The 23451-nt window shown below is 35.8% G+C and overlaps 1 protein-coding gene across 1 annotated transcript in view; it reads left to right on the forward strand.

The window, feature by feature from the left end:
• LOC149065866 (uncharacterized) overlaps window positions 1–18753 on the forward strand; it is a 40536-nt gene extending 21783 nt beyond the window's left edge. The window contains exons 3-8 of the mRNA XM_089253402.1: window positions 5365–5492; window positions 10806–10872; window positions 11016–11169; window positions 12617–12698; window positions 13583–13731; window positions 18318–18753. Coding sequence (XP_089109528.1) covers window positions 5365–5492; window positions 10806–10872; window positions 11016–11169; window positions 12617–12698; window positions 13583–13731; window positions 18318–18398 — 661 coding nt within the window. The 3' untranslated portion in view covers window positions 18399–18753. The remainder of the gene's footprint in view (window positions 1–5364; window positions 5493–10805; window positions 10873–11015; window positions 11170–12616; window positions 12699–13582; window positions 13732–18317) is intronic.
• Window positions 18754–23451: the final 4698 nt, after the last annotated feature.

A 23451-nucleotide genomic window follows, 5' to 3' on the forward strand; every position in this document is an offset into this window, starting at 1 on the left:
AAAGTTAAGAAACATTGGTCTACACAAAACGAAGTTGCTTCGTTTCTCCAAAACATCTGTCATATAGAAAATTTGTTGGATAAATTATTTCAATGTTTTATTAAATAAATCAACCTAAAAACATTCGTTGTACAGAAAAAAATATTCACATAGAGAGTTTTGAATATCGTTAGCAATATTTGATAATTCCGTGTGTAAATTTCATTTAACTCCTATAAAAGAAGAATAGGTTAGAGATGCACATATATTTGCTTATATGTCCCATTTTCCCACACAGAAATCAGGCCCAGATAAAAATATATGTACAGTCAAACCTCGTTAAGGGGGGTCACTCTTGGGCAGTTCGTCAACACGCATCAAAATTCAATTTTACTCCTCCAAATTTCTTTGAGGAGTGAAAATACTCCTTCAAATTTTTAAATAATTTTTTAAGAGTTATTTCTTCGTTTTTCATGAAAAAATACCCTTGTTTTTCTAAAACTACCCCGTAAAATTTTGGAAGAGGAATGAAATTACTCTTAAAAATTATTTTTTCGGATAGCACTGCTCTTGGGAAAGAAAAAATATGACCCCGTAAAAAAAAGCGGAGTGACCCGATAAACGGAGTAAGAAATGACCTCGCTATTTCCTCTCCCGCACGTAAAAACTACGTTTCACCATTCAAGCGAGTTCAATCTTAGAAATTTATTAATTTTACTTAATTACATTAGTTTATTATAATATCGTCGCCGTTCAAGCCAAAGTAACTAAGTCAAAATTTTTTGACGGACTGCTGCAGTTGATTAGAATTTCCAATTAATTATTTCATGATATGAACAGTTATGAACCACGAACCAGTCATCCAAACCAATGTTTCTCAACCGCACGGCCCTGACATCAGTCAGACTGGGCCGTGAGTGGTTCATTGTTCTATTTTTACCCATTTATTTCTTTCTCATTAATCGTATGTATGGCTGGGCCTTTCATTCACGAAAATGAAATCGACCGGGCCGGGGGCTTTCAAAGGTTGAGAACCACTGATCTAAACATCAGTGAAACTACTAAAGGAATTAGAAATCTTTAAAATAATTTCTACTGTTTCTCTCTCTCCCACAGCGACTCAAAAGTTTAAATTGACGAAGTCTCAAAACTGGACTTAGTGACTCCGGCTTGAACGCCGACTATCCCAAGATTGTTGAATTTCGCAAAAAGCCCAAGATAGGGCCATTTTGACTGTTGTAGACTTTTTTAGTTCTATGTTCTTTAGTTTTATATTAAAAAATACTCCGGTAATGATAATAATTTAAAAAAAATTCAGTGTCATCAAATTGTATTGAAAGTAATAAAAATTATATTTATTCGACCAGTAAATACTTTGTTGGGCAGTCAACGCATGCGCCCACCGGAAAATAGCCTAGAGGGCCCCAGGTGCATATACGAGCCTCGTATTAATGAGACCAAAATTGAAAAGAATTAATAGTCTAATTTTATAGCAGTGTACAGAGTACAAGATTCTAAATTATCGGTGACCGGCAGGATAGATGAATTGAGAGCTTTCCTACCTTTTAACATGGTAAAAACTGTTCTAGAAGAAATATCATTAAAATCACTGTTTAACCATTGATTTATTTCAAATTTTATACACATATTTTTCATTGATATGTTATCCTATGCCAGTATAAAGTCTTACATACGTATCTTTAATACTTAATTTTTGCAAATTAAAAAAAAACAAAAAAACATTAAAACAGCTTGCGCTCATGATAAAATAGCATGAAAATGTTATTGAATAAAAATTGATTCAAAATGAAAAAGACTGTTCAGTGCATGAAACAAAGCAAAAGATTGAGATTTCATTGAATCTTTTTTAAATTTTAAAGTAATAACATAAAAATTGGGAGTCTTTGTCTCAAGGCCAGATTTATCTGAGAGCCAGGCGTCCGGACTAAAGGCCTATCATCCTCTCTTACGGGGGAGGGGTGCCTATGCTCTATCAAACGGCAGGAAACCACCAATTGAGTGTTAAGCTTATCATTAGAGTTTTTTTTACTTCTATGAAAATTTTTGAAGGCCTATTTTCACAAAAGTAGCAGATAGTAACCCCTTAAGCGGATTGTGAGACGCATTATCAAGAGTTTAGTAACATTATAGGATAATCGAGATTTTTAAAAAGTGACCCGTTAAGCGGAATGACGCGTTATCCGAGTGACCCGTTAACGAGGTTTGATTGTATATCCATAAACTTACCTGAACATTTTCAGTACATCGTTTATCTTCCCCAGTGATTAATCCAATTCATGATAATCCCAATAATCCAAAACGAGCACAATGATAAAAAAAATATCACCACTTGTATAAAATTGGAGCTTCTACTAATTTGTTTAGTAGAACGCTGTCGTTTTTTGTTCGAATCCGTCAATTATGGTGTTTTATCGAAATCGTCTCGAATCGATGATGATAATCAACGTGGAGTGTTATAGTGGAGATGGTGACGGGATAAAAAGAGAGGAGCTTCTCGTGCATCCGGATCGCGGAGGTTTTTTTTTTTTTTTTTGTGCGTGTGTGGATCGAAAAAGATTGACTGATGTGAGAAGCAAGAGGAGAGAAGAAAATTCTATTCTGACTTCAGGGTTCTGGGGTTAAATAAGAAGTTGGGTGAGTGCTGTTGTGCTGGTAGCTTCTTACTTAGTGAAGAGCACAGCAGTTAGTGAGAGTGTGTGTGTTGTGTATTTTTTTCCTCCCCTCTCGCCTTTTATTTGTTGATGTTAGTCGGTGGTGGGATGGAAATAACAGTTCTTGTCGAGTGTTTTAAGCGTCATCTGGGCTGTTTCGAGGGAGATTAGCAGGAAGAGACGAGAACAGCCGTTTTTTAGCCCCAAAATATCCTCCATCCTCTCTCTCTCTCTCTCTCTCTTTAGGTGTCCTCTCCTCTGAGGCAGCATCATTGGAGATTTGCGACATTTCCGCGGGTAAATCGGCAGTAAACTCAAGTGAAAGGACACCAAGCCGCCCCCCCCCCCTTGTTATTTTAAGGGATTTTTATATTAAAAATTTCCGCGAGAAGAGATCCTTTTGTTATCTTTGGATGGCGGTCGTTGTTGAGTTGCTATTTGAGGAGAAAAGCTCTAACATTTTCTATACCCCCTCCTCCTGCCTTCCTTTTTCAGGTGAGATATTTTAGCTGCTTCCGAGATTAAGTTGTTCCGGATGTTAATGAATTTTACATTGCATGGGCGTGACAGACCGTGAATTGGGAGAGAGAACGTGATTTTTTTTTTCTTTTTTCTTCCGATTTTCTGCTGTCTTTGAAAAATTCCATGTTGGTTTCGGTTTTTCATTGCTCTATCTATCCATCTTTTTTCCTCAAGTGAGCACTGTTCAACCAGTTTTCAACGTGAAAATGGTTTGCCCAGGACACCAGAGTCTGCCAAACTTATTACTTATTCTTCTCTCATTGCCCCCTTCACTGAAGAAAATTTTTCCATTGCCCCCCCCCCCCCCCTTGTTGAGCCAACCAAAAGTATAAGAATTCTCAACCTTGTGGAGCCACTTTATTGGTTTGGAAATGGATCACATGTCACTCAAGTGATCAGGGACAGCCTCGCTAGTCACTTAAAGTGATCTTTAAATGTGTCACGTGTCAATTAAGTGATGGGGAACTGCACCGCGAGTCACTTCAGTGATCATCAATATGTGTCAATTTGTTCATTTTTTACAAAATGGGGTTTGAGGTTGTGGGCCACATCGGATGTTTCAGAGGGTCACATTTGGCCTGAGAGCCGTGGGTTGAACATGTATGCCATATTATGTTGTTTCTGGGATTTCTGTCCCCCCCCCCCTCCAGTCAGCTTCACTCCCCCCTCCCTTAAGGGGCAATATAGCCCACTTCCAGAAACACTGCACAACACAAATTATTTCCTTTATTAACATTATTATTCTCCCTTCCCTTTCAAGAATATTTTAGAAATCCTTTCCAAGTGCTCAGAACCGATTCTAAAAAGTTGATTAGTCATAATTGAATGTAATGCAATAATGCTGATTGCAAAGTTCTTGGAGATTTTGTCTTTTGTAATAGGAATTTACATGAACGTCACATCACATCACTTTAAGCACTGCAAGCCTCTAAAATATTATGAGCTCCATGGTGGATGGGCCTAGATATACAGTGTCCATCCAGTGCCACTGTGTGGTCAGGTGGGCATCGTGCTGGACTCTCATCTTGAGGATTCCCTGTGAGCAGCACAGTGCAGGGGGTGGTCAGCTGAAGTGGGTTTTTTGTGGTTTTCCAACTTCAAGGCAGGAATGTGAGCCAGTCTCTTATTTGAATGAGTCTCTCTGCAAAAAAGCAGGAAAACCTACAACATGATACTAACATAAGGTGAAAATTCAAACATTTACCATTTTAACTTCAAAATATGGAAGGCACCAGCTAGAACAAGAAACAAGAATTACTCTGACAACATAACTACATCAGGGTCATAAACACACTGAGAACATGTGTTTCTGCTTGCATCAATTTATCAATTGGTTAGAAATTCCACAGAAGAATGTGTACTAGGTACATGTACAGTCGAGAAGTATTTGTGTCTGTCCAGTTTTAGGTAGGCGGGAAGTAAGTAATTGTGTAAGGAACTTGTGACAAAATAGGACATGATGAAATTATTTCGTGAATATTATCAAGGGTCAATTTAACTGGCGAGTGACATGTAAAACCAACATATATTAGTCAATTCATAGTATTTAACTCTGAAATTGATCAAATTGGAACATAATTCAAATATCAACAGCTACCAAAGCACAGAGAACCCAGTGTTCTGAAGGGTCAGAGAAATGAAAAAATGGTGAAGGAAAAATTCTGTAAACTGTAAAGTGGAAAAAAAAACTGAAACTTGAAAACATTTGAAAGGTTAAGAACTTTTCAAATATATTTCTTCAAGGGTTTTGTTCAGGAAAAATTTGTAATTTCGGTCAGTGAAATTATTAATCAGATTTTGCTGGGAACCCTGCAGTATCTATCCATTTTTCAGTGAAAGTAAGTAACCGTGTAAGGAGCTTGCTACAAAATTGGATACAATGAAAATATTACCCTTCAAAATTCATTCAGAAATTCAAATTTGCCATACAATGCTTGAGCCACACACTCATGGGTTCATAACACTTTTTCCAAAACCTTTAATGTATATGTATGGCTACGATTCTTGTGTGTATGTATGATGCCTGTAGGAATGTTTTTTACTTTCTTATTTTTATGTATAATTATAATTGTAAATATTCATTTGATTTTGAATATGGATCAAATTGTTTTTAACTGTACCCAAAGAGAGGGTTTTTTTAAGCATTTGCGTATTTGCAATTAACACATGTGTTTTTAAAAATTTCTTTCAGGTCTCATGTTCCATGTCACGGTTTTGTGATAATGAATCGATTGAATACTACGAATCTCGTAGAACCATTCATCAATATGTTGGGCTTTGATCTCAAAGAGCCATATTTGCTGTATGAAAACAATTCCTGTAAGGTTATATTTTTGTTGCTCATATCACTGCTTAACTATTTTATTGGTCAAAAATTCTCATTCCCTCATTCTTTGCACACCAACTCTAGCATACCAATTTACAGTTCGAAAGTTCTAGGATTAAATTTTAATGTGAGTAGTGATGGGCGTGGTAGTGTAGCCAATATTATCCGAAAAAATAGTTTTGAAAAGTAATTTCACTACTCCCCAAAATTTTAAGAAGGTTGTTGTAAAAAGAAGGGGATATTTTTATCCTGAACAAAATTTGAAGGAGTAAAGTTTGATTTTGATGTTTGAGTCATGCATCTAGATGCATATTAGCTGACACTGAATTTAGCTGTTAAAAATTTGCTTAAAATTGTACATTGTGTTATTATTCACCTTTGTGAGCATAAAATGGTGAAAAAATTAGTCAACCCTGCTTAAACAAATACCAATGATTCAAGCAAATATTTGATTGTGCAGGCATCAGTGCACACTGATTTAAATCATGATTAAAATCACAATTTAGATCACTTGATTTTTTTTAAATCATTGATTTAAATTATTTTTTGCAGTGCAGAAATATAGCTATTATATTTCTAGATTTTGTACAAGAGAAAAATTGCAGAGAAATATCGGGAGCTAAACTTAGATATAACTGCACCAAGTACATGCAACCCTCAACTTTCATGCAATTTGCTATTTTGCACATTTTAAAAATTTTTGTTTCGATATTACAAAAATTGTTTGCTTCCAGACCATCGCTCCTGCAGAGCATAGTAGCTCATGCTCATATTGTAAAGATAAAAATTTACATTTTTTTTAAGCATTATTAATCTTAGACAATGCTCCAGGACACCTAAAATCTCTGCAGAATTTATACCTGGAAATAAATGTTGTGTTTCTTTCTCCCAATGTTACCTGCCTCGTACAGCCCATGGACCAAACAGTGATAATTATGTTTGAACGATATTATATGAGGACAATAATGAATCAAGCTATCAAGGCAACTGACAGGGAAGGTGGGCCTACATTAAGAGGTTTTTGTAAGAACTATACATAATATATAGAAAGCAATAACAGTATTGGGGACTCTGGGGGGGGGGGGGGGCTGAAATAAAAGAATCAACAATGAAAGGTTCCTGGAAACAATTATGCCCACAAATTGATGAGTGATTTTATAAATTCTGAAGAAACTCTGTAAACTATCACAGATGAAATAGTTAGCCTAATGAATGAACTAAACTTGGACGTCAACAACAAAGATGTTAATGAGTTGATTGAATCTCACTCAGTGCCTCTTTCAAACGAATACTTAATTGACCAACAAAAGGTAAATAAAATACACAATGAAAGTGAGGAAGAAGGGGCTTATGAAATTGTCAATACTTTGACAATCAAAAATATGACTGAAGCCTTCATGCATCTTGACAAATGTTTTACTATCATGGAGGAATGTGGAGAACCCAAATCTCAAGTACATAGGCAGATTGAGAAAGATATAGAACACTTTATCAAGGAAAGGAAAAAAAGGATTCAACTAACTCTTCACAAGTTTATAAAGAAAACACCTTAAAGCAATTAAACACGTCTCATTAACTTTAATTATGTATATTGTGCAATAAATATTTTAAAATATATATGTACAATTTTTGCCATTTTTTTTACATCCCTCTACTTTTGAACATTCAACATTCGCACACATTTTCAGGAACCAATTATGTTTTGAATGTCGAGGGCTGCCTGTATTTGCGATGTATGACAATGGGACACTAGGGCTCCCCTGATTAAAAAACAAATTATTTATTTTTTTTGTATTAAGCCTTGAATTCTACACCCTAATTGCTGATTTAATAATAGATGTTGCACCAACATAAATACTGTTGGACTTGAAATTTTAATATGAAAAGTTAGAAAAAAATTACTCATTATTTTACCCAAACATACCAAATCTTTGAAAGAATGATAATATGTAGACCTAAATTACTAAGCAACATCATGCAAGTGCATCCATCAATTAGACAAGAAACAATCTTGTAAATAGAATATGTTTTTCATTTAGTTGATGCTGAATGATCCTTTGATTGTGCGTCGAGTGAAATGAGAAACCCTGCACCATATGTGATACTGAGTCGCCACCAGATATTTACTTTAAGGGGTGGACAGTGCCCTCATGAATAAAAGCACTCATCTATATAAGAAAAATGTTAATCCATGAAATTAATTTGGGCTGAACAGCCTTTCATGTTACATAAACAGATTTTTTTGGATGTTCATATTTCATGCTTGTAGTTCGTTTGTTAGTTTATTCATTAATGCTGAATTAAATTTGAGAGATAAGGTGGAAAAAATATGTAGGTGATATGAAAATATGCATCCCCTTAATTATTAATAAGATTTGTCTTAATTAATAAGCGGTCAGTTAATTTTAATGAAAAAAATCCTGATTTTTTTCACATCCTGTGGGCAGTGAATCACATGAATCAATATACAGTTAATGCCTGTTATAACGTCCCCCCCCCCCCTTCATTCCACGGAAAATGGGCATTGTATTAGTAGGTCATGATATCAAACACTTTAAAAAGACGTAAAGTTTAGCTTCTCCAAAAAATTATGTACTGTGTTATAGAATTTAAGAAAAAATTATTTCATTTTTTTACTACATTCAGCAAAAGAAGTTCAGTTGCCTCTATATTCTTCTATTGGGAAATCAAGTGAAATCATGCAATAAAATTGAGAATAAGATAAAAAAAAATCAATCATCTGTGAAGTGAGATTGAACTGCCTTATAAGAAAATAAAACAGAACGGTAAGCAAAGTTTCAAACGGCGCTAGTCAACCACCAGGTTTTCCTTGTCTTTAAACCATCTATATTTATACCTTTTCTTCTCCATGCATCAAATGTGAAGGTCAAACCCATTCAATGACGGATTCTGTCCATTTCTTTGGGGAAATGCAGCAAAGAAAACAGGGACTGAACCAAGTTCGGTCACAGTAATGGATTGAATGATATTTATCTGTCATTGTATTTGATAAAGAATAACATTACTGAAAGAGATATTTGGTACCAGTCGTTATAATGGAATGATCTTTGTAAGGAGTGTCAACTGTATCACAACATTTATATATTAATGGTAATTAAAAAAGTGCATTGATTATACAGAAATATCAACTTTTAAAATGAATTGAACATCAAGATGTGGAACGAAAATGTGAATTGAAATTTCATATGATGTTTCCAATAAAAAGAACAATTTTTTCATTTCATTTCTTCATGTGAAGTTCTAATTTCCTCAGCATTTTTCTGAAATTTTGACATAGCGTGTTAACACTTTGGTTATGAGTTTTCCTATTTTTTTTTATTGCATTTTAAAAGTTCTTTGTTTGTCACACAAATTCAAATCTTTTCTTTATTAAATTCATCTTCCCACTGTTCGAAATATATATAACATAAAAGTAATTAATGCTTTCATTTCTGAATGCATTTGAGCAATTAGCTCATAAAAAATAAAGATATTCAACGAAACTGAGAATATTGTGCAAGGATTAATTTGTAAAATTAAGCAAAATGACTTTAGTTAGCATACAACAGGACTGGCCAACTGCTGGCATATGAGATGATTTTGTGTGGTCCCAGACTGGGTAAAAATACTTTATATTAAATTTACTTTTTTATCATTATTTGAGCTATTTGTTTCAATGGCAGGCTTCCTAATTTACAGACATTATTATACTCATTATTTCTAGTGATGATAGTAATTTGCTATACCCTCGTCTCATACTGCCTTTTCAAACACACAAATTGCTCATAAAGTGTGTTATGGCCATTTTTTTTTTTTTTTTTTTTTTTCGTCACCTGTTTGGACAAGTTTCCTCATGTGGACTCTGTAGCTAAAAGCAAATTTGGTGTTCTCCTCACTGTGACAAAACTTTTTTGAAACTGATGCCAACTCACAATAGCACCTCTAAACTTCAATTTTGATTATGCAGACCCTAATAACTCCAAAGAGCAAAAATGTGTCATATTTGATGGTTGAGTTCATATTGTACCATGGACCAAGGGAGCTGCACATCTGGCCATGATGATTATTATTTATGTTGAAAACGTTGGAGCAATCATCTCTAAATTTCTATATGGCATTTTGGTGACAATCCACATTGAAGCAGAGGACTGACACTTTTTCAAATCAAAATACCAACATTCTGTTTAAAGAAGGTAACTAACGTAATAAAAATATGTGTATCGGAAATCTGGTTCCGTGTAATCTTATGGACATACAGGAATATCAGTTAATGGTGCTTGTACACATCTTATTACATCCACAGGTAGTCTGCCCAGTCCATGCGAAACTAGTCCATCTTATCTTGGTACCATCATGTGTTTACTACTTTGAATGGTTAATACTATCTACAGCAATAGTTCTCAACCTTTGGAAGCCCACGACTTGGTAAATCTCTTTTGCGTAAGTGAACTGCTCAGTCATACACACAACTAACAAAAAATTCATGGGAAAAATGAAATTGTGAATCACTCACAGCCCAGTGTGACTAATGTTAGGGCCTGGCGGTTGAGAAACACTGATCTACGGGACTGGCTTTTCACACGCTTTCTATCCCAATAATGAAACTCCTGTCAAAGTCTACCGATGCATGAATAAATTTCTTAAGCATCTATTTGGCCTGTGTGGCCCCACAAGTTGCTGAATTGGTGGTAAGAAAAGAATTATAATTGCAGGAAAATGGGGAGAAAATATTTTGTCTGTAAAACTCAAATAAAAATGTAACTCTGTAAAATTTTGTAAAAAAACTCTAAAATTCAAACTATGCATATAATTGGATGGTATAATTTGCAGAAAGAGACAGTGATTTTTGATGCATCATGCTAGCTAGGAACACAATCAGATAAACAACAAATGTGTATCAGTTTATGAAGAAGTAGAGCCCATGGTAAGTTTTTTTGGAGTTTTCTTTCCAGTTTACTGGATCGTTTTATTGGTGTGGCTTATACACTAGAGTGTTGTGACCTGCAACGCTGCAGCTGACCATTATGGTGGCTTTCGAACAGTGAGAAGTTGGCCACCCTGGCATGCAAATTCCCTCTGCATGGGACTGAGTTCAGCTAAGTCATGTATGACTTTGATAGTAAACCATAACACTTTCCTTGAGCAGATTGTTAAAATCTTGTTACATATTTTTAACGTTATTTGGAATACTCAGTTTTACATGTTGCTTGCTTTTTATTATTTTCCAGCTTGTGAATTATTTTTATGGTTAATTTTTTTTTTCTTAACGGTGATATGATCTTTCTTTCTTTTTTGAATCCCTTTAGGCCATATATCGTGCATATGGTTTTATGAAAGGCAGGAATACACGAGAGTTACTCAACATTTCCAAAGGTGAGTTTTTGTGCATTGCATTTACACACTCTGTTCATTCTTGTGATTATTTTTGGTCAATTCAAAATTTGGTCCATGAATTAATTAGGCTGCCATGGCAAAGCTTTTACCCTTATTCAGTTTTTCCCTTTTATAATTTCCAGAATTGTCGCCACATATGACCAACCTCTGGGACTCAAGAAAAAGCTGTTGCAAGTCGAGTCTTCTTACAACTCGACTAAAGTGAAAGATATTCCAATTCATGTGATCGACAGCAACATGAGAAACTGTGATAAATCTCATAACGGATTAAAAAATGTAGGTCTCCCATATTCATGCTTTTTGATTGTCATTCTTTGATATTTGCAGGGTTGGTAGGTTTTTGGTGCCTGACAGTTTTTGACTGTTTAAACTGCTGCATCACAAACCTCAAATATTGCATTTCAATATAAAAATTTATATTCAAAATAAATATGTTACCTAAATGTAATGTCTAAAATTGTGATTATGTCAATAATAAATACTTAATATGATATTCAAATACTTTTCCACTCTTGAATTATCGTAAGAAATAAAATTATCATTGTAATCATTTACAGTTCTCTTTCTTCTAACAAATAAGTACTTGAAAAAATCTTTCATGCTATAAATGCCCAATGTTGAATTTTTGTTATAATAGTTCAGAAAACTCCTTGTACTAGAAACAATGTTCTTGCTGGGTATATAGTGCTTTCATATATCTTTCAACTAAATATAAAGTTGAAGGACTGACAAAGGTGAAAATTATTTGACTCTAAATTAAACACTAGAAAGAATTAGCAGATACTTATCAGTGCCTATTGGATATAAAGCTGAAGAAACTCACCCCCCCCCCCTCCTGTTTCGTACTCTTAGTGTAACAGTAGCAACATCTAATCCTATGATTTAGTGCAGTGTTTCTCAAAGTGTGCATTGTGGCTCCTAGAGGCATCGTGTTGAGCTAGAGATATTGATTTGTGTATATTTCTGCTTTAAAGTGGTTCTTTTGTAGGTGTGAAAATATACTGCTGAACTATTCTGGGAAGCCGCATATGAATCATGAATTTGGCAAGGGGGGTCATGGGTGACAAAAGTTTGAAAACCCACTGATTTCGTAGAAAGGAATTGTTTTTCAAATAATGCTGTATCTCAACTTGCGAAACTTGCAATGCTTTGGCTAACAAGTCCTGCCAGCTAATCCCTTCAATCAAGAGAGTATTTTTAAACATTGTACTAAGAAATTTTATGAGTGTGAATAAATGAGTAAAATTAGTTATATGTATTACTCTTTTATCGGAAGCTATGCTGTAAGTTAAGTTCTTCTATAAAATAAAATCTTGTGCAGATTGCAAAATTTAGAGTATGAAAATTGATATTTTTCTCATAATAATTATATAACAAATTGATATTTAATAATTGTAATAATTAATAACTGTAAAATATTTTATTTGCATAAAAAATGTGTATTTTTCAACATGTCTAATATGACAAAAAAAAATTATTTGAATACCTTGATTGTAAGTTTTGACAGTTTAAACTTTTTTGACACTCATCAAACCCAACCCTAGTTATTTGCCTTGTCTGTCTTAAACATTTATTTAAAGAAGCAATTTTTATGACTCGTTAGCTAATGATGATTATGTCAATTATTCAAATTTTCAATAGATTATCTTGTCAATATGTCTCAGGTTTGTTCTAGTTATTCGTTCCTGATTGATATGGAAGAGTTCTTCATTTGTATTTGCAGGCATCTAGTCAAGTCATTCCAAAGAATCATTTGCAGGCATTCATCAATTCATCCATCCATTTTGATACAAAGTTGCAGTCAGGTTGGTATCTATTTTTTTTTTAAAGAAATTTATGAATCGATTGAATGTCTGTTTCTGCTGAACTGAATTTGTGTGTGTGCACGCGCGCAAAGTATTCCCCAAAGAATTTACCCAGAAACAATGTGATTATATCTGTAAACTGTGACACCACATTGTGCCAAGTCATGGAGAAATGTTTTATTTTAGGGAGAAGAAAATATTCACCAAACATCGATGATAGTTTTCCCTCTCAACAGTCAAATAGGGCAAGTGACCTGTATCCTGGATGGCCCTACATCCTAACATGTTTCTCTGTTCCGTTTTCCGACCCAATAGTGGTGGGCTGTTATTTGTTCATAGCAGTGTTATCTGAAAGAATAATTTTGAATAGTATAATTTCACTTTACATCAAATTTTTAAGGAATAGTTTTGTAAAAATAGGGCGTTATTTTTTTTAAATTTATGTTCGTTAAAATGAGATTTTCGCTATAATGGTATTCATTAAAATGGGATTCGGCTGTAGTTTTCTAACGATTTATAGATGGCATATATTTGAATTAAAAAAAATCTGCATATTCTCTACAAAAAATGACAAAAGACCTCTTCCATTCCTTATAAATGTATGAAATTTGCATTTGCAGATTATACGACACTGCTGACTATACTATGGCATTTTCTTCCTAGATGTAGCCAAATTGGCATCTGCGGATTGATTATACTCTGGAAATTGCTGTATTTTTTCTATTTACAGTTTATGATATTGAATAAAAAATCTTCTATAGAAAATGTCCAAGTTCCTAGTGAAATGTTTTGCATCATCAGCAATTGCAGAATTTTTTGGAATTAGCATTTTAGTTGAATGACGATCTATGAATAATGGAAATTTCTTATTGTTCAATCCATAGATAAGCAACACAGGTCTCTCACTCTACATCAAGAATCGAGTTCGAAAATCACAAATGGACAAAGTCTACATGAATCAAATCATCGCCAGGATTCTGGAGAGAGCTCAAACATGAAGCCAGTGTGCCAAGCGCTGATGCATTTGCTTAATGTATGTATATTTTTCATATCTATTGCCTTTCAGTTGAACTTGTGATGTGGTATTAATTACATACATGGTGTGTTTGATGATTTAATGTCAACAAGTAATTCTGAATATATGAGGTTTGTTCAAAAGTATCCTACCTTTACTCACGAAAAATACTCATTCAGATATAACAATCCTACAATAATTAATCTTTCAAAATAGTCCCCTTAGGCTGCCACACACTTCTCCCAACGGCTCTGCTGCTGCTGTCAGAAGCAGTGCTGGAACGCCTATTTTGAAATGGGGCACAGCTGGTCTATCACATTTCACATTCTGCATGATGTCTTTTCTGGACTGAAATTTGGCCCCTTTTTCATGGCAGTTTTCAGCTGGTTCTGGGAAGAACCAGAAGTCACACAAAGCCGTGCCAAAAGAGTAGGGAACCGAACGAAGCATGGGTGTGTTTTGCTTGACCAGGTAAAACTCCAACAAATGTGAAGAAAGGGCAACTGTATTATTGTGATGAAGCTGCCAATCGCCTGCTGCCCACAGGCAAAAAAAAGTCAAAAATGGTGGTTTCCTCCTCATATCAGCACAAAGGTGATGCGCAACTTCTTTGTAGTACCCCTTTGTGGTGGTTGTGCTAAGTAGTGCATACTTGTGGTGAACCATGTCACTGAAGTCAAAGAAGACAGTCAGCATTACATTGACATTGCTGTGGACCTGCCATGCTTTTTTTTTGTCTCAGGTGTTAGATGCTTCCATTGTGAGGACTGCAACTTGGTTTCTATGTCATACCCATAAACCCAGAACTCATCGTCTTTGATCATTGTGTTTAGTAAGTTACTGTTCACAGTCTCCAGCATGTCCTGTGCGATCTTTAAATGGAGTTGCTTTTGCTTGCTTGTTAGCAGCTTTGACTCACTGAGATTTCCTTGAAGCTCAAATTTTCAAGCAAAAGGAAATAAATGAATCCAGTACCAATGCTCGCCTTGTCTGCAAACTCTCTGATCATGATTGAATGATCCTGCATCACCAGGAGTCACTTGGTTAATGAAGATCTTATTTCTGGATGGTGAGGGCTTACCAGCGTAAACGCTTCACTCTTCATTGATATGCTTCCATCTTTGATGCGGTTGTTGCACTCCTCATAGGCGGAGATAGACTTGGAAGTCTGTGGGGGCAAGATCATTATTTACTGGGGGTACAATGATGATGACGATGTCAATTCATATATACACATATTCATTAGATCTGTCGACTCCACTTTGGATGCTGGGGGGGGAAGGCAGTATCTCTGCCCATGGCACTTCTTTATCTGTGTTTTGATGATTGTTTGATCTCTGAAGGCCTGCTGAATCTTGCGGATTGTTTCCACTTGGGAATCGCCAAGCTTTATGCAAAAGTTTTAATGCATTAGCGTTGTTCAAGTTTTTTTGTCATTCTTTTCAAAACAATAACCTAATGCAGACCTGCCAACTTTCCCGATTTAGGCGGGAGACTCCGGATTTTTCATCCTTCCTCCCGCTCTCCAGATTTGTTAAAATTTCTCCGGATTTTGGCAGAAAATTAGATTTTACACAAGCTTTCACGTTGGCGTCAATAATTACCGTCGTCGTTAGGGAAAACACCCATAGAGAACAGTCATAGTCATTTCCATCGAGCAGCCGTAAAAAAGTCTCTGTGACCGCATTTAAGCAACTGGCAAAGACGCGACTTTATTTTCGTAGCATTTATCGGCAATCATTAATCAGGGGCATGACCTTGGTTGCCAAAATTCCTGTATAATCGTTATTGTATTCCATTAACAGCCGTGCAGTAAACACGTTTTTTCATCCGCTGCATTGTAATTTGAATTTTTTTAAATCGTTTCTTCCAATTAAACATCTTCAGAAAGCAAATATAAAACTTTAAGCTATATACAGCTAAATATAAAGCTTTTAAGAATTCATATAGCCAAGATTATCAATCACTGATAGCATCCACAAAAGGAAACACATACTTTATGAACAGTGTGTAGATGTGATTTATTTATTCTGCATGGAAAGACTGGCATGGAATTATATTCTTCTCAGGGGCAATGCAGAACCTGCCTTGGGGGGAAGGGGGGGAATGTAACTTTTTCTTAATTTATTTTTAAAAAAAAATTGTTTTTCGAAAATTTTTTTATGAACTTTCTTTTTGATCAAGTCTATGGGGGGGGGGGGGTGCCCCCTGCGGGAGAATCTCCGGGTTTCAGGATTTCAAAAGTTGGCACGTCTGCTAATGGCACTCACTCATTAACGATCTGCTGTCAATTCACAGCTTCTGCAGGCAGGAAAAAATTTTGGTATGTACATATTTTGGAATTGCCAACATACGTGCACCAAACTATGCCTCTCCAGCTACATTGATTTAGGGGGGGGGGGCACATGTTAACACTTTTCATATCTGGAGCTGTTCTCAATGCTTTTGTGAACAAAATGATCAAAAACTGATTCATAACAATATTTCCAATTTTCTACACCTTTGGGAATTTTTTCTAATTGATTTCTTTATTTTTAAAGGAATTCAAAGGCAATTTCATCAAAATGACACATTGTTCACATGTGTTCCATTAAGGGGGCAGTTGTGAACGAGTGTAAATACTAAAAAAAACAGACTTCATTTTTCTTTGCTATACTCTATATTTTATTTACTCACACATTTCTTCAATGCTATGGCTTAGAGTTAATACTTATAGAGCTCATTTTCGAAATTCATTTACAACAAAACGCACTCCGTTCAACTTCTCAAATTCTGTTCTCTTCCTCACACTCTTCTCTACTCAGTTGTTCTTCTTAATTCTACTTGTCTAACGGCCTACTTGCTGCAAAAATTATTCTCCAATGGCATTATTTCATCAGGATCACTTTCACTTCCAACCTTCCCACTTCCTTGAAAAGTTTGACAGTTTTAAATCAAAAGTTTTCGCACAGTTCTTTAGGCATTTCATTCTTTAATAAAAGCCTGTACAGCATCTGCTACATTTTTTTCCTGAAATGACTACTGCTTTCTGTCTTGTGTGATTTCTTGCTATAGTTGTCAACAACGCAACCTAAAAAGCAAAATAATCACATAATTTCTCATATTTATTGGAATGAACATAGAATACTTTTCTTAAAGGTATCTCTTCTCAACATACACCATTATTTGCCTTATTTTATTCATAAATAATGCACAAGTAATTACTATTGCTCAGCTAGAATCACATTTTTCAAGTTTTAAATCTTGTATTTGTTACTATTAATTGTTATAAATTTGAATTGGGTTTTTATTTACTGTTAAATAGCATAATACTTGCAAAAAAAAAACCAGATGTAGAGGAGACGCTTGCAAACTGTTTACATCTGCCCCTAAAATTTAGTTCACAAGTGCCCCCATCCACCCACTTAAGATTAATTGTAAAAAAAAAACCATTTTCAATTGAAATAAAAACACAAAAATGATTCCTAGACTTACCTTAATAGCATGATCATAAATTCCAATAGTTATCTTCAAATTCCAATGTTGTTTTGATACCATTTTTTCGTCAAGAACTTGGAAGTACTAATTTACTGCAGATGTCCTAAAACAAACAAACTTTCACAACTGAAATAAAAAATGGCTAATTGCTCTGAAATTTTAGTCACCACATGGTATCAGTACCATCCCCTATCAGTATTGTTTTTTAAATTTTTTTAATGAAGTCAACTGGGATAAATACATCATGTTCGCATGTGCCCCCCCCCCTCCCTACATCCAAAAAATTAAGTTCGGATACTTTTTAATAAACCTTATACACCAGAGCTTTAAAAGTCCCAGTTTTTTTGTGGTGAGTATAAATTTAAAATTGACGCATGAAAATTTTTATCTTATTAAATTTGTACCTGTGGACAATAAAAAAAAATATTCAGAATTTATTTGCATGTTTCTATTAACAGAGAAAACAGTTTTTGTGTTTAAAACAAAAATGATGGGCTCCTAAAAGATTTTGCTGGCACCTAAATTATAAGGTCAGATCAAATAAAAATGGAACAGGGTTATAATTTGGTTTATTTTTACATAAGTGCTGCAACATTTTTGTGTAGACAAAAGTATGTGGTATGTACTGGCAGTCAGCCAACAGTATCATCCGGCCGGCAATTCGTTGTTCTTTCATCTTCGTCTGCGGAATGTTTACGAGTATAGAAGAGCAACACATGATTTTATTCTTTTAGTGGCAGAAGGAGTTGGAGTTTCTGAAGTGTATTGGTGCTTGTGTCTGTCCTGCATACGAGTCAATGGCAGTGCATATTCTACATACACTGCCTTCGTTTGCCGATGCACTCCACTAGAACCAATTACCCTCCGGGTGATAATGTTGGCCGATCGCCAGCACATAGCATGTGCTTTCGAGTGACTACCTAGGCCAAGTTCATTCCCCAGTAGGGGTTGTTTTCCTTACCTTCCCCTCTACCTCTACCCAAAAATGTCACTACACTCATGCAAAAATAAACCAAATTGTAACTGCAGTCCATTTTCATTTGATTTACCATAAGTGCTATATGAGATGTTACAAAAATTTTCTATAGTGTTTCATTACATACATTATTATTTTTTCTGTTTCATAGAGTGACCCCCAGGTGGTAACGAGGGTACATGAAGCTTACATTGCCAGTCTACAAAGTCACATGAAACGACTGAAATTGTAATGCCAGTATTTTTGTTGTTATTTTAATATCTTCTTAAATTTTACACTTTTTCTTTCTTGTTTTGTGTCGACACTTGTTTAGTATAGCACAGTCTTGAGTCCTGGTCTTATGTGCATGTGTGTCCCTTTGCAACACTGTTTAGAATGATTAATGTGCTGTTTGATCTTAAACACTTATTATTTCGAATCATCTCTTACTTTCAAATGTATGTATTACATTATACACCGAAGGTAGCGAAACCATCCTCTGTATCGCTTGTTGATGTTAATCATCGTTACATGTGGTTGGCCATTATATACACTTTTGAATGTACTTTTTCTTCTTTTATTATCACTATTAAATTTTTTTACTGTTACATAGAGCTGTTTCTTTTTAAGAACATCTGTTTGCATCTGCATTTCAGCAGACTGTGGCATTGAATTACTGAAGTTTCTTAATTTCAGGATATCTTCTTAACACTGGAAATTTATTTCAAATTGATGAAATAAATGATTTTGTAATTGATTATTTAAAAATATTTCAGTAATGAGAAGAATAATTTTTCCCCTATCGGGGAAAATACATGTTTAATGAAAAAAATTAATTTCAGAGTAAACAACCTTCAATAATGTAAAGACTTTAATTTGTTAAGATATCAGGTGTCATTTTGACTCATGCCCAGGTCTGAACCTAGTTTACGGCACATTAACGGTCAGCGGATATTGTTTTTCTTCATTTTTTCTAATTTAAAGATGCAAATTTCAGCCGGTCTCCTATTTTGAAAAGTTTTGCGAATAGCAGGCAGGCATTCCACACGATACTTGCATAGCATGAAAATTCAGGCATTTTGCCATTTTTCACTACAAATATAAAAGACAGATGGCAGCACTGGCATAACTTCTTAGTGGGTAAATTTCCAATAGCAAAATATAGAACGGGGGAAGAGGATATACATACGGTTGAAAATAAATTCATTCCCGGTCAAAACTTACATTTTCTGGGCATGTCCGAATGTTTATGAGTTGCATTTATGGTTAAGTAGTTGTAGTAGTGCCCTCTTCTTCACTTCTGAAATATAGATAGCAGCATTAAAATAATCAAACAACACTCACTACATACGCATTCAAACTGTTAGTTATACTTCCAGCAAAGTCACTAGGTAGTAAATCGCCCATAGATGGTGATAGACCTGAGTAGTTGCAACGTATATCTTGCATTTCCCGGTTCTTTATCATTTTTACCCCAGTAACCATTGGTCGGATGACAATAATGAATGAAACAAAACTTTAATTAAACTATAAATATTTATTCAATTATCAGTTAACTATTAGTATAACATTTTAACAAACAATTATCACATTTAACCTTTTCTCTCAATATCACAGAGAAACAATAAAACAGAACAATCTCACTGCGGTGTCCAGATATTCACATATTAGTTCACATCATCCACAAGACACTCCAAGATGTCTACTTCACGGTAGAAGACTCCCCGACACCAGATTCAGGTGGGTTTGGTGTCTCGAAACACGCGTTGAGGCCACAGCTCAGCCACTGCATAGGAAATTGGAGGCGACGGGATCACAACGACGTTGGATTATCACATGAAGTCAGGCGATGAGATGGGTGAGGTGCCAGAGGCACACCTTTCCAATTTTAACTCATTGTTTTGAGAGACGATCTGGCTCACACCTCAACAGGGTGGGACGCCTTATTGATGAAGACAGGAAGTTAGTCGGAAGTCGTAGGAAGAAGTGCAAGTGTAGTGGTGTAGATCTCTATCTGGTTTTTATATAGGAGCGTTCCCATAATGCCTCATGAAAGAACAAATCACAAGGTCAAAGGTGCGGTATTAAGCTTGCATCTAATTTACATATTTTCATGAGAGAAAAGGAAATATTGTGAAAATTATAATACTGAATCTTGCAACCAAACATAAGACGGCAGCCGATCGGCGGACACACGATCCTGCCGATCGATCCAGGAGACTGAAAAGTAAAACAAACTAAAATCTATTAAAATGACTAGGATAACTGCCATTTCCGGGGGGGCCTAATGGTAATGTTACATTGTGCTCGGCTTGAAAGAAAATAGTGCCCTCTTAATGCGGTGAGGGGGGAAGTATGTTTTCATTGACCATATTTCATTGACAAATACAGGAATGCAGGTCATCAATTCTCACCAAGAATGTAAAATATTGCCACTTTTATGGCTGAAATGTGTCTAAGGCTGGACGCACACCAGTTAGATGCAACTGGACAGTTTTAGACAAGCTTAGTAATTGCTACAAAGTACGAAAGCCTGGATAACCAAGCGGAGATCGAGATGTAGTTCAGAAATAAAATTCACATTCCTCTGTGGGGAATCAAACTACCAATCTCTTACTGTCCGGGCGAGTGTTCTAACCATTGAACTACAGAGGACAGACATTTTCATTCCTTAGAGCATATGTATGAATGCTGAACAGGACCGCGCATGGACAGCCTCCTAGCTTAGCTAATAGCTTTTACGACGTTAGCCCCTGGATGGCGACATATAGAGAGAAACGATGTCACTCTCCACTGATCATACGAAGTAGGAAAGCCTGGATAACCAAGCGGAGATCGAGATGTAGTTCGGAAAGAAAATTCACATTCCTCTGTGGGGAATCGAACTGTATGTCGCCATTGCCGGACAGTGAGAGATTGGTGGTTTGATTCCCCATAGAGGAATGTGAATTTTCTTTCCGAACTACATCTCGATTTCCGCTTGGTTATCCAGGCTTTTGTACTTCGTATGAACAGCGAAGAGTGAAATCGTTTCTCTCTATTAGTCGTTGTTCGTGTTTATTTGTATGGTGCAATGTACACCTATTAAGCAGACAAATTTAAGCGTTGTGTCATATAAATTGATGAGAACAAAAATGACTTGTCTAAAGCTGCCTTGTGGTATCTAATTAGTAAGTGTGCACCTGGCCTAATGTGTTAGAAGTAGAAAACCACTACAAATGTGAGCGCATTAAAATACATTTAACAAAACAGGTGTTAAACATGAAAAATATGTCAAATGAACACTTGTCCTGCATTTGTAGTCATCATCATTACCAGGGCTGTAGTCAGAAACTTATTTCGAAAAGTGACAGCTAGTATTTCAGGGCGAGGGGGGGGGGACAAAGTGATAGAAAAAGAAGACTCAACCATATTATTCCATGAAAATCTATTATTTTCTAACATTTCAGGGGATTCCCTCTTGCAATGTCTTAGATGGACGTAGTGATACATTATAATGGTTTTAGAGTGAAATGGTCTTTAAACATGATTTGGATCAAGTTTACAAATTCAATTAAGCTTTTGAAACTGAAGTGGGTTTCTCTCAGTCCAATACATTGATAGGAAATAGGCCTTTTTCTGATATGACCCTGCCTTCCTTATTTTACATAGTGAAATGAAAAAGGCAGGGTCATGTCTCCAGTGGTGTACAAGGTAACGCACTTGACTGGCTTGCCATTATCTACTTTGCCACTCACCAACTCCGGTCATATTGCCATATGCCAACTGCCTACCCATGGAGGTGGGGGGAAATGAAGGCGTCATCTATCAATGGTTGTCCTGAACTCGGTGGGTAAAGAACTTGTTTTGTCTGTTCTTCCCCTGGATTGAACCTGCGGACACTTGTGGTAACTTTAATGATGGAAGACGAGAATATGCTCGTATCTTACACCACCGTACTTCTTAGGCTACAAGAGGACCTGAGTTTGATTATCGGCGGAGATCAGGTGGCTTTTCTTTCAGAATTTACCTTGGCATAACACCTAGAAAAAAGATCTACTTCCTTGATGTATTTGGACTGGCAAAAGCCATCTCAATCTCGCTACTGTTGCACTTGGGGAGGGGGCGGACATTTGCTGAAGTTACGGGGTTTACTGATCAGTGCTTATCTAGCACTGTTATGGTTATCTAGGTGGTCGTGCCCGGGCACGGCCCGAGGACCGCAAGAGAAAATGGGCCTCACATAAATGAGATTTGGTTGAAATTTTCTGGAATTTACCTGGTAGGGTCTCAGAAAAACTATTTGGCCTGGGGACCCATGATGCTCTTAAGACGGCCCTGGCCGGGGGTGCAGTGGACAGTCGAGCACCCACATTATTTAGTAGCACTGGTCTGAGCACCCCTGGGATTATCTGAATTCAGAAATCAAAACCTCCTATGTAAAGATCAAATCGGCCACCCACATGTCTAAAACATTTCCGACGCATATTCTACTAAATTCTCTACCTCAGTGCCCCACACCACAGCGCATGAAATAAGGAAAGTAGGGTCATGTCTCCAGTGGTGTATAGGGTAGCGCACTTTCCCAGTTTGCAAGAGGATTCGAATTCGATTACTGTGGTGAAACCACATGACTTTTTCAAGTAATATGAAAATGTCCCGCAAAATCAGGGCTATATGGTCACCTCAGTCATGATTATCATATTATAATTCATAAGTTACAAAAAATATATCCTTCATCCTCGATTTTAGTAAAGAATAAAAAATCAAGTTATGAGTCCTTGAAGAAAAAAAAAGATCTTCACAAATCAATGATGGTCACCAATAGGGTGATCATACGTCCCGTATTTCCCGGGACAGTCCCGGTTTTTTCCCTTTTTCTGCCCGTCCCAACTTTTTGGCAAAAGTGTCCCGGTTTTTCCCGTTTTTTACATGACGACTACTTGGATTTTTATTCTTTATTGAAGTCAAAGATCCGAATTATTTTTCAACTCATAAATTATATTATTATAATTACAATTATAAATAAGTGCATCAATCTTGGTGAACGTTTTATTTCGTGAACTACTTTTAATCCACTGCGATTTGCTGTAATGCTCCATTTCCCGCTATTGCGATTTTTCCGTAATTTCAGCAATATTTGGCAACTTTCTTCACTTTTGGCGTCATTCATGGTGATAATTGGCAATGTCCCGTATTTTCCTGTATTTAGAATCCCAATTTGCCGTATTTCTCTCGAGGAAATATGGTCAGCTTAGTCAACAAGTACAAGGATGCCCCGTAAAATTTGGGTAATATGGTCACAATGTTTTACAAAGATAATTTTG

Source organism: Pholcus phalangioides, unplaced genomic scaffold (assembly GCF_987345545.1).
Source record: "Pholcus phalangioides strain wild (caught in Gottingen) unplaced genomic scaffold, Ppha-v1.0 ptg000037l_1, whole genome shotgun sequence".
Classification (NCBI taxonomy): Eukaryota; Metazoa; Arthropoda; class Arachnida; order Araneae; family Pholcidae; genus Pholcus; species Pholcus phalangioides.